The 11,452-nt window shown below is 35.5% G+C and overlaps 1 protein-coding gene across 6 annotated transcripts in view; it reads left to right on the top strand.

Annotated features, from left to right (window-relative positions):
• The first annotated feature begins 3,649 nt into the window (after window positions 1-3,649).
• arfgef1 (ADP-ribosylation factor guanine nucleotide-exchange factor 1 (brefeldin A-inhibited)) overlaps window positions 3,650-11,452 on the top strand; it is an 83,642-nt gene continuing 75,839 nt past the window's right edge. For 2 of the 6 annotated variants that reach the window (XM_048174059.1, XM_048174058.1), the window contains exon 1: window positions 3,650-3,994. In XM_048174059.1, the coding sequence (XP_048030016.1) occupies window positions 3,871-3,994 (124 nt within the window). In that variant the 5' untranslated portion in view covers window positions 3,650-3,870. The remainder of the gene's footprint in view (window positions 3,995-11,452) is intronic. The other 4 variants (XM_048174063.1, XM_048174060.1, XM_048174057.1 and 1 more) reach the window with 3 other exon arrangements.

The following is an 11,452-nucleotide window of genomic DNA, read 5'->3' as shown; positions in this document are numbered from 1 at the left end:
CTGTTGAAGGTCAAAATTACAGTTTCAGTGCAGCTTCAAAGTGTTCTACACGATCCCAGACGAGAAATAAGGGTCTTATCTAGAGAAACCATCATTCGTTTTATATATATTTTTTTAATTTTATACATTTTAACCATAAATGCTCATCTTGAACTAGCTCTCTTCTTCTTCTCTATTTGAATTCCAGCAGTGTAGACGCTGCTAAGCGTATTACTGCCCTCCACAGGTCAAAGTTTGAACTAATTGTTATATACTATTATTGTATATGACAATTTATTTCAAACTTTGACCTAAGGAGGGCAGTAATACACATAGTAGTGTCTACACTGCTGTAATTCAAATAGAGAAGAAGAAGAGAGCTAGTTTTAGAAAATGAGTGATGGTTTCTCTAGATAAGACCCTTATTTCTCGTCTGGGATCGTGTAGAACACTTTGAAGCTGCAATGAAACTAATTTTGACCTTCAACTGTTTGGTGCCCATTGAAGTCCACTATATGGAAAAAAATCCTGGAATGTTTTCATTAAAAATCTTAATTTCTTTTCGACTGAAGAAAGAAAGACATGGACATCTAGGATGACATGGGGGGTGAGTAAATTATCAGGAAAAGTTTATTTAAAAGTGGACTAATCCTTTAAATAACATATTTCAAATCAGCAACAAAATCTGACATGAACTGTGCCATAAACGTTGTTTCTTATGCTGAAATAGTGTTAAAAAGCTTATTTTTAGGCTAGACCAGCCAATGCGCATGTGCAGTCCTAAGCGCTAAGTCTAAGGCTTCTATGGGAACCAGAGCCTCTAACGGCAGCTGCAGTGACGCATTGTCTTTACCAATCAGCGATTGGCTCTTTTACTTAGAAGGCGGGATGTATTCCGCCATATTGTGTGTTGCAGTTACTCCCATTCATGAGTAATAGGAGTGAACCGTCTTTCTATTTCTATAGTCTTTGATGGAAGCTTGTTTCCGCCATGGAATAAAAAAGGTAATTGCGACATATCACACAATAAAAATAAAAAAAAAAATCCCACAATTTCAAGTTTATAACTCTTGAAATTTATTAACTGACTTCTTTTCTCGCTATTGCAAGAATTGTAAGATAAAAAGTCGCAATTACCTTTTTTTATTATTCCGTGGTGGAAACAAGCTTTCATACTATGTTATATTAACTGTTTACATTTATACCATTTTAAGTAATGCAAGCACTTGAATCGTGAACTAAATAATTCCCTTTCTAGAAAGTGGGTTTTACCTAAAAGGCGAATATACAGTGAGCACTTGCTATACAGTTAAAAATAACAGTAATGCCCAAAGAATGGAAATAATGCATACTGTATCTTACAATGGGTTTATTTTAGTGTAGATACCAGCGTGTATCACTGCAGCCAAAAGACAGCTTTGATATTGAAAGGTCACATGGGAATTCAACCTCTCAAATGAGCCAGACAAGAAATTTGTTGTTTTTTGTTTTGTTTGAAAAAAAAAGCGTGTCAAAGTAACTTTACCTTGTATAATTAACTGTACTTGCAGGGGCAATGTTTACATTTGTATTATTAAGTACTATCACGTTTTGGAGTTTTATTGTAATAAGCTAGTATTTATTTTTTAAATGAAAATATCCTTTGTTATATATAAAGTGTCTTGCAACTTGGCAGTTTTGTATCTCACTGTTTATTTTACCAACAGGTGGTTTATTAAAAGTGGTTTTATCATGATGTAATTGTTACATTATTTAAAAAAATAAAAAATAAAAAATCCTGCTAAATCCGACACAATCACCAACCTCCAAGAGTGGATTATATTATTTGATAAAAGGCCTAAATTCCAAATAACCAGAAATTACTTTACAAATGTGAGAAATAAATACAAGAATAATCACACCATTTGTGTAATACATTGCAAAAGAGACAACCAGAGAAAATTAAAGTGCTTTGGGCACCTCAGACCTCTAAACTGTGAGGGTCAGAGGGCTGTGGCCCTTACCCTATTGGCCCAGTCCTTGAGTACATGGAATTTATAAGCAATGTCACTCCAGAAACATCAGATATTCACTACTACAGCATGACTGGAATTGTGATATTGCTTTTATACACAGCTGTATAACTATGAACAAATAGAGTACAAATGTCAAACTCCTGGAGGGCCACTGTACCACAGAGTAGCTACAACCAGCTTCAAAACACCTGCCTGGAAGTGTATAGTAATCCTGAAGACCTTGATTAGCTGGATTAGGTTAATTAGGGTTGGAGCTAAACTCTGTTGATAGCCCTCCAGAAACTGAGTTTGTTTCTAAATGACACCTTAAATAAATGGTTGAGTATATTTATTCATTTTATAGGGAATAGACAATTGGCCTGGCCTCCACTTTTGATGTCAGCTTCTTTGTGTGCAGTGCAAAAGCATTTCAGGCATCTTGTGAATACAACCTGAGAATTACTCATCCTGAAGAGCCAAAAACAAAGAGTGGCTTTGCTTGATGAAGAACAGTGTTTCTCATTACAGAGAGGGCTGACTCATTAATCTCCCTTAAAACCAGCGTAGAGAAGAAAATAAATAAAAAGTATTTAAGAGATAAAGAGAGAAATGGCTTAAGTGCCAAAAAATAAATTTGTTTACTGTTGAAGGATATAAGACCATATATTTTTTTCATGTCCAGCAAATAGCAGGATCTAATGACAAACTCAAAAGTATGGTAAAATTTAATTTAATGAAGTAACACACACAGTTTTGAGGATAATTGTTCTAATTTTGTGTCTAGAAAATAGTCATTTGTGACATTGTATCATTTGTGTGTGTGTGTGTGCGTGTGTGTTTTTGTGATTTATGAGGACACAACTTATGTATAATGACATGGGTATTACACTGGTATTATGACGTAAACATAAAATATGAGGACATTTCATGAGTCCTCATATTTAAAATAACTTTAAAAACATTTATATTATACATACATACATATAGCAATGCAATAAACTAATATATATTAGTTATTCATCATGGAGTTATCATCTCAATGAAGTTTAAATCATTTAAAACTGCAGTAGACAGCAACAAAAAATGCTGTAAATAAATCAATTATGTTTTATTAAAATGTGCAGTAACTTTTTTCAGCCAAATAGACAGAAATTAATTTTAGTATTATTTAATGTAAATGCAAATAATATTTAGGTACTTTTTATTGGCTGAATCATGACTGCAACAAACTCATCTGGGACACATGAAATTACAATAAAACACACTTATTGAATAAACTCAGTAGAAAAAAAAAAGCATAAATAGTATTCTTAAAACAGAAGTGGGTTTTGATTTATAAGCAAAATAAGGTCTGTGGTTAACATTACTGAAGAGAGCTTTAAGTTTCCTACAATAGACTATAAATTACAGTTGTGAAGCTGTGTCAAAACATAAATTGCTAACAAGTTGCTACATAACTTATGGACAACATAACACGGATATTTTTATATCTATGACCACAAGGAAGTGAGTTTACTCGTTTGACGTGTCGGACAACCAGTACTTAACTCATTCTTTTACTCTTTTATTTAGTCATTCATTACTATTTATTTCTACATTTTATTTTATTTAAAAATCTGTATTAATTATTGTTATTTATACTTTATAATATTTATACTCTCTCACTCTGCCTCACTGCGGCCGTTTCTACGTGTGTGACGTCATTTCCTTCCAACATGGCGCAGGCAGCAGGTCGCTGATGGAAAACTGAGGGATTTACCCCACCTTCTGGCTTTATTTATGTTTCTCTATTGAGGGCACCATCCGCCGGAGAAAAACTCAATCATACGGGAATATCTAAAAATCGCGGATCCAGCCTCCGTTGGGACAGGTCCTCCTCGCCCCGTCGCAGCGCGTCATGTATGAAGGCAAAAAGACGAAAAACATGTTTTTAACCAGAGCTTTGGAAAAGATCTTGGCCGACAAGGAGGTGAAAAAGGCTCATCACTCGCAGCTGCGCAAAGCTTGTGAGGTGGCACTAGGTCAGTATGATTTCGATGCGTTGATTGCAGTGTTTTAGATGTTTAAGATCTGCATGTGTGGCTTTAATCCTGCCGGAGCAGCTTCAGAAGAGCTGCAAGAATCCAGCAGCATTGCGGAAGTTATTCTCATTCTACCTGAAAACCGCCTTGATCTAAACCTGTACCTGTTCATTTAACATCAAATGTCGATGTTTATGCTCTCATTGCTTAAATAAATCATATTTAGTACACGCACGAATGAGGAAACAGGTAAAGGAAAGCAGGAACTGACAGGGCGAGTTATTCCTCTTTGACAGGAGCTTGAGAAAGCCCTTTCATCACCATCATGAGGGCAGTGCACCGAATAAACTACAATTATTTAATTACATGATACTTTTAAGTGCTTTAAAAGCATTCAAAATGAGTCCTTCAGTTCATTTAAGTGTCATTGACGATGTTTTAAATCAATAAATATAAAGACCCACCTGTCATATATTACACATTTTAGGTTTTCGTACAGTCTAAGGTTCTTGTTCGACAGCACAACATACAAACTAAGTTGTCATAGCGTTTAAATTCGCGCAAATCTGTTTGCACTATCCTCAATTTTTCCGAATAACAACAATGACTGGGCAAGATGGAGAGAAACGCAGGTGGAGATTGTTGTTTGCATTTGTGTTGTCGCTGAATGACTTAATTTGGCTTTAAATAATACAAGGATATATGCTTATGGAGATTAAACTATATTAAATGTGTAGAAACGATGCGCAATCATTGTGCCTTGCAGTCACATCCTCCGCCGAATTCTTCATTTGAAACGGCTCTTTTGAATGATTCATCTGAACCGATTGGAAAGCGTTTGTAAATCACTCGGCTGTAATTTAGAGCATTTGACGCAAACCTAATAATTTATTCGACAATTCATTGATAAGCAGCTGTATTTTGTGGATAATTATTCATTTCGCTATACAAAAAGAACTGGTTAAACTGGCCCGGTCGCTTTTGTGAACACTTAACGAGTTGATGAATCGGTATGTGAACGAACTGCCCGAAAGAACCGATTCGCCTAAATGAATCACTAGTTTGCGATGGGCGTAACGGAAGTGTTGTGTGCAGGATAGGGGTTGTGCTAGTCTGTTAGTGTTTGTTTGGGATAAGGTGAATGTCTCTGTCTCTGTCATGCATTTCTCATTATCAGTGGTCAATAATGCATACACGGTGGAAGTTGAATTACAGTGCATTATTAAAGAGGGAAGAAAGCAATGGCTTCCAGGCTCTTGAAATCACATGCACTATGCATTGTTCATGCAGTGTTATTGTTTCATATGGCTTGCAAACGGTTATCAAAGTCCAAGTCTTTGTTTTTATGTATTTGTATATATTTTTCAACTAAAGTATTTGGTTAGTCTGGAAAACATTAGGCACAGAGTGTGATTTTAATAGGAATGGGATATTTTGAAGTCTTTGAATCGCATATAAGAGCATCTTTCATATTCAGAGAAATTTAGGCTGTGATTCAATTCACGTACAAGGAGATATGAAGATCTAAAGGACAGCCACAGTCAAATGAAGTGGTAGAAAGTTTAATCTATTTCAAGCCGCTTGGCAAACATAGGGGAAACTGTGAACCCTTTCTCTCTGTGCTGGTTAGTGAATAATTCAGACCATATCTAGTGAGCTGTGTTTTTACACCACTAAGACGAAGTTCCCAGTGCAGGCCTTATCCTTGCAAATCTTGTCTCTGGCTACTTAAAAGATGAGACAGGCTTACTACACTGATTATGAAGGGCTGATGTATACAAAATTGTGAGATAGGCATATGAGTAATAATAAATGTCGTAAATGGTTGAAGAATATTATCAGTTAACCGCCTTAGTTTAGTTGTGTTTGTACCGCTTCTGAAAAAGCATTTATGGTAGTGAGTCGTTTTACAATATAGAGCTTTTCTGCTAAACGGTGTGTATTTGTGGACCATTTTTGCATATCTACGATTGCATTTTGCCTTTGTCTTTGATGTCAGAGTTATGACAGCATCTTTCAGTGAACTTTAGAGGAATCCTGTCGTAATTGTCGAACCACAGTTCATTTGTCACACCGGAGGGGGTCACACGCCTCATTTGAAGCTGTACACTCTGGTTTCATCTACAATTTTTAGCATTCCCTTACTTCCCAATGCTATGTGAACATTTATTGAGGAAGAAAGTTTTATCATGGGATATGTTTGGTATTTCTGTAAAAGAAGTCTAGAGATAAGCGTTGCTGGGAAGTCTCAGAAAAATGGGTCACTAAAAGGCTATGAGAGTAAGGTGTTTGAAATATTATTCTTTGCAGATCCAGCAAGCATTGTTTTCATGTTGAGCGTTTGAAGTGTTTAATAGTCTGCTGTATGACTTTTCTTTTAAAGTAAATGTATGCTTTAGGGAAAAGAAGTTTTTCTGTTGCTAAAAGAAATGTGATGACTTAAAGGTATAGTTCATGCAAAAATGAAAATTCTGTCATCATTTACTCTCCCTCATGTCATTCTGCATGACTTTCTTTCTTCTGTGGAAACACAAAAGAAGAAATCTTTGTAACCAAACTGTTTTGTTCACCATTGACTTCCATTGTGTGGACAGAAAATGCTGTATATATTGTTATTTTGTCATAATATTTCTCATAATATGTTTTTATGTTCCACAGAACTAAGAAAGTCATACAGTTTTTAGAACAATATGTCAGAATTTTCATTTTTGGGTGAACTATCCCTTTAAATATCTGCTTTGGATGCCAGAAAAGTCATTAAGTTTCCTTGTCTGATGTGAGTGTTGATATTTTCTGAATGTGTACATGGATTTCCTAATGACAGCCTAGATATAAGGAGAGTTTCTTGTCCCTGAAGCGCAATAAATACTTGTGGAACAGGTAAAACAAGTTCATCGTTTTCTTTTTTCAGGCAAAACTTCTGTTCAGGCTGAATAGACAGGACCCCAGGGCTGAGTCTGATCCATTTTGTTTTTTTCTAACTGCACATCAATCTTAACAAAATCCTTTTGAGCAACCTAGGGACCTCTAGTTTGTCGTACAGTTTCAGGTCTTGAATATTTTGAATGGGTTTAGATTGAGTCTCTCGTCTGATGAGGATGTGGCTTCACTACCACAGAATGCTTATACTGATTTTTTGAATGGCTTGGTACATTAAGCATTTCATTAATGTGTAATGGAGATGACACTAAAACTCTTTTTCGCCCTACAGGGTCCAAAATTAACAACTGCCAAACTCCAGTGCAAAAAAAAAAAAGGTCTTGCAGGCTACTTTTTGTCAGGAATGTGGTGTAATACAAGGTTGTGTTGTTAAATGCTTTAAATTGCATTTTGAAATTGCAAATTATTTTTTCCCAGGTTTTTATTTTATTATCTTATAAAAAAATATATAACTGTCTTGGTCAGGATTATTATAGTTAACTAAAACTGAAACTATATTAAAAAAGAGTGTTACTTAATATAAAGTGTATATATAAAAAAACTTACTTCAGCTAGTTGCAAAGGAATTATTTCTTATTTTCCTATAGTTTAAATAAAACTAAAATAAAGTGTTGAGTGGATTCTTAAACACCTTCGATTGGCTATTGTGTTCAAGCGCTCAACATATATAAATGCTCCTGTGTGTATCTGTGTAAGTGCACGGTGAAGAGCATCAATGATGTCTATATTTACAACATGTTTTTGAAGCGTTGCTCATTGTAGGGCTGGACGATTAATCGAAAAGTAATCGAAACCGAAATTCAGAACCTCTAACCGACGTAATTTTCCCATGTCGGTTATTTCGGTTTTTTAATCCTGTTAATACTTCCCCCTTAAAAACATAACTGCGTGTGTAGCCACGTGACTCCGCCCAGTCCAGTCAGTGGCATAAAAGCAAAACACGGAGGTGAACGCCGGTTCAACACATAGTGATGGCGCGCGAGCGGTGAGCCTTGCGTCTTGACTAAACTTTGTCAGTTGTATTTGTTTTATGGTTTGGACATTCAAGCGATTAGACGATCGGATGTGTATTATTATATCGAGCTACCGCGCTCGCATAGATATATACATATATCTATGCCGCGCTCGCGCAGCTGCATGTGGCACGAACACTCATACAAACAGCTGCGCAAAACGTGAAGATCGCGCGCACACAGAGGAACGCAGAAACTTGTTGTCAGCGCTGTCCTGTGATTTATCACTAAAATAGCTTAGAAACTCAAAAGTTACAGCATATATTTTTTCTACTTTTGAAGGAACTATTTACAACCCACAGCTTCACAATTAATAGAGAGACGGTATGACTAATTCACACACGCAATCACTACTGGTACTGTGCTAATTTATCTTTATCTGATTTACAACGAGCAAAAACCTGTAAGAAATGTAGATACATAACCATAGATAAAATAACTGCTGATAGTGAGCTATGATGTCAGATCACTCTTTCAACAGGAAAAAAAATATCCCACCTTAATAGTCAATCATAGGCTATTTACAGTACAAACCTTGTCAGTGAACTATGAGGGCAAAAAAAAAAAAAAAAAAAAATCAGAAATAAAATAATCGTTCATTAATCGTAATCGAGGTAAAATGTTCAATTAATCGAGGTTTTGATTTTAGGCCATAATCGTCCAGCCCTAGCTCATTGTAACAATCACAGACATATCTGTTGAATGCGTGAACCATAGACTGTAAAAAAAATATGGACGCCGTGACGCCGCTTCCTTCCATTGTATTGAACTGAAGCCAAAACGGACGCCAATGGGCGCTGACACGTTGCGCAAAAACGTCAAAAAAAAAAGTTTGGAGCCTGTGCATGCGCAGAAAGAATCGTCAGTGGAGCCCGGAGGCGGAGTCGCGGTATCAAACTTCCGCCCAGATGACTGCGTCATCACTGATGTATTTTAAATAGGCTATATAAATTATACACAATTTAAAATTCTACCTATAAAATAATAGGCTATTCTGTTTCTAGAACAATAATATTTTTGAAACAGCAAATTCAGTAGATAAAATCAATATAATATGCCAACTCTAAAATGTCAGAAAAGGTCATGCCATTTTAAATAAAGGGTTAAACTAACGTTACAGGAGATCGATTGCTGTAGACGGTGCTCTATAATTAATTAGAGTAGGCTATCATTAGTTTTATCCTGCTAATTATTATTTTATAACCATAAAAATAATTAGTAACTGCCAGATAACGATCACCTGCTTTTTTTTCCCGTCATGGCTAACGTTAGGTGTGTTAGCTTAACTAATAACGTTTATCAATTAGCTTACGAAGCCCACATTTAACGTTACCGAGAAAAGCTCAGATATCCGTCAGATCCTGTAGGTCAGTTAGTACAGTATACTGCTGAACAGCTCATTTTGTCGGTGTGAAATAACACAGAAATTGAAAATTAGTAGTTAGTTATATATCTTCAATCTCCCCTCGAAGCCCCGACAGTCCTCAGAGAAGCTGTCAATCAACTGTGAATCACGACGACACGGCCCGTTTCTATAGCACCATATTGCTAGCTAAAATCAAACTTATCACAAAAACGAACAATTGAATATAAATCAGCGTGATAACGACCTTAAATGACCAAAACCATCTTTTGGAAAATTTTATTTGAAGCATAATTTATTTTTATGTTTTGACTTAAGTCTCATTTGTCTGCATTGAGAGGGTGGGGTTTATGACCTGTACTGCATCCAGCCTCCAGGGGGCGATCAAAGAGCCCGCAGCTTCACTTTTCAGGACATATGAGGCACACCCGGCGTGAACACAATAATCAATCAGAGATGTTTAAGAATCCACTCAGCAGCACTCAAAATGATCATTTAATGTGATCTGCAGTACTTGTACCCACTGATAACCAGCTGCTTTAAAATGCTTTGTGAAGATCGTCAAAGGTTTCTATTTACACCATGTTTTTGAAGCATTGAGCTTTGTAGCCAATCACAGACTGTTGAGCGTGTGAACGAAATGGCCAATCGGATGTGTTTAAGAATCTGCTCACTGCACACTCGTGAATCCTTTCACTATAACCAACAAAGTATAAACACTATGTCAATAAGAGATTCGTTGCACAGCTTCATTGATTACAATGGGAGTTTTTGCAAGAGTGCAGCTTTGTGTACCTCATGTTGTAGTTGACAGTTTCAGTGATTATAATGGCAGGAATCTTTCTGTATATATATTTTTCATGCTGCCAACTACACATTGCAAATTTTCTGGATTGACTTGTCTAAATGCAAAATAATAGACCTGCCACTTTTTCTATGATGTGTAATGTTACTTTCATTTTATTACTGACTTTCCAAATCAGTCACTCTGTGACTTTGACATATATATTTACAGTTTTTTTTTTTTTTTTTAAATATAAAATAGTTCTAAGCACTTTGTTTTATGACCTGTACTGACAGAGATTTTTTTATTTTTTATTTCATGAATAAATAGGATAATATTACAAACTATTTCTTTGCATTTATTTTGCATTTCACATATAGTTTACAATGTATGTGTGGATGGCCGTGTTCATCCAGCACCACCAAAGACCGTTTTGACCTAAGAAAACGCCTGCAGTGTGCTAATTGTGATTCAGTAGACTTTTAATATTCAATGTACTCACATTGTTTTCAAGAGACTTGTGAAGAAACTGAGAGTAACCAGTTGGATCAGGTGTCCGCATTTATTATTTAGCTTTCAGACTGATCGTATATTACTCACGCCTTCTAACACTTCAGGCAGTTTCAAGTCCTTTTGGCACCTGTGCTATTCATCATAAAAAGTTTCTTAATAGCCTCAAACAAGGAGGAAACTTGTTAAAATGAATTTCAAAGCCCAGAACAAACTTAACTAACAAATATCATAGGTTTTTTTTTTTTTTGATTCTGAGTTGCTTTTAGAAGCTTAATATAGACATTTATGTCTCACTAGGATGGCTAATGCATTTAAAAAGCTGCCGCACTGTGTTCTTGAGGATTTGTGATGTGTTTTATGCTCCTGTCTGTTTCTCCACACTATAAATGACCTCAGATTTTTATCCCTTTGGTTTCTTCCAAGAACATAGATGAGAATTTTTTCTCTGATTGTTCTCTTGAACTTTTAGCGCTGTAGGACACATGACCGTGATATCTCAAATAATGCTGTTGGTACTACATTACTGTAATATTGATTATTAAAATGAACCGATTAGTTTAAAAACACTACACAAAATTACACAAAAGGCAGTTTTTATAATAATGAAGTTATAATAGTAAGTTTATAATCACATAATTATGTTTCTACTCCGATTTGTTTTTTTTTTTGAAATGTAAACATTTCAATGGTGGCTGTCATAAAAACTTGACAGATTTATTCCAACATACATTGATTATTGAAGAATATTAAAAAAATATAATTAATATGTAGTAAAGTGCTTAAATAGCTCTTCTCTAGAGTTAGTTTTTGTAGCTGACTAACGAGTTTATGGACACTGAATGGCT

The sequence above is a fragment of the Megalobrama amblycephala genome, linkage group LG22, assembly GCF_018812025.1.
Source record: "Megalobrama amblycephala isolate DHTTF-2021 linkage group LG22, ASM1881202v1, whole genome shotgun sequence".
Lineage (NCBI taxonomy): Eukaryota > Metazoa > Chordata > Actinopteri > Cypriniformes > Xenocyprididae > Megalobrama > Megalobrama amblycephala.
Note: the sequence above shows the minus strand (reverse complement) of the source record. Positions and strands in the feature narration are given on the sequence as shown.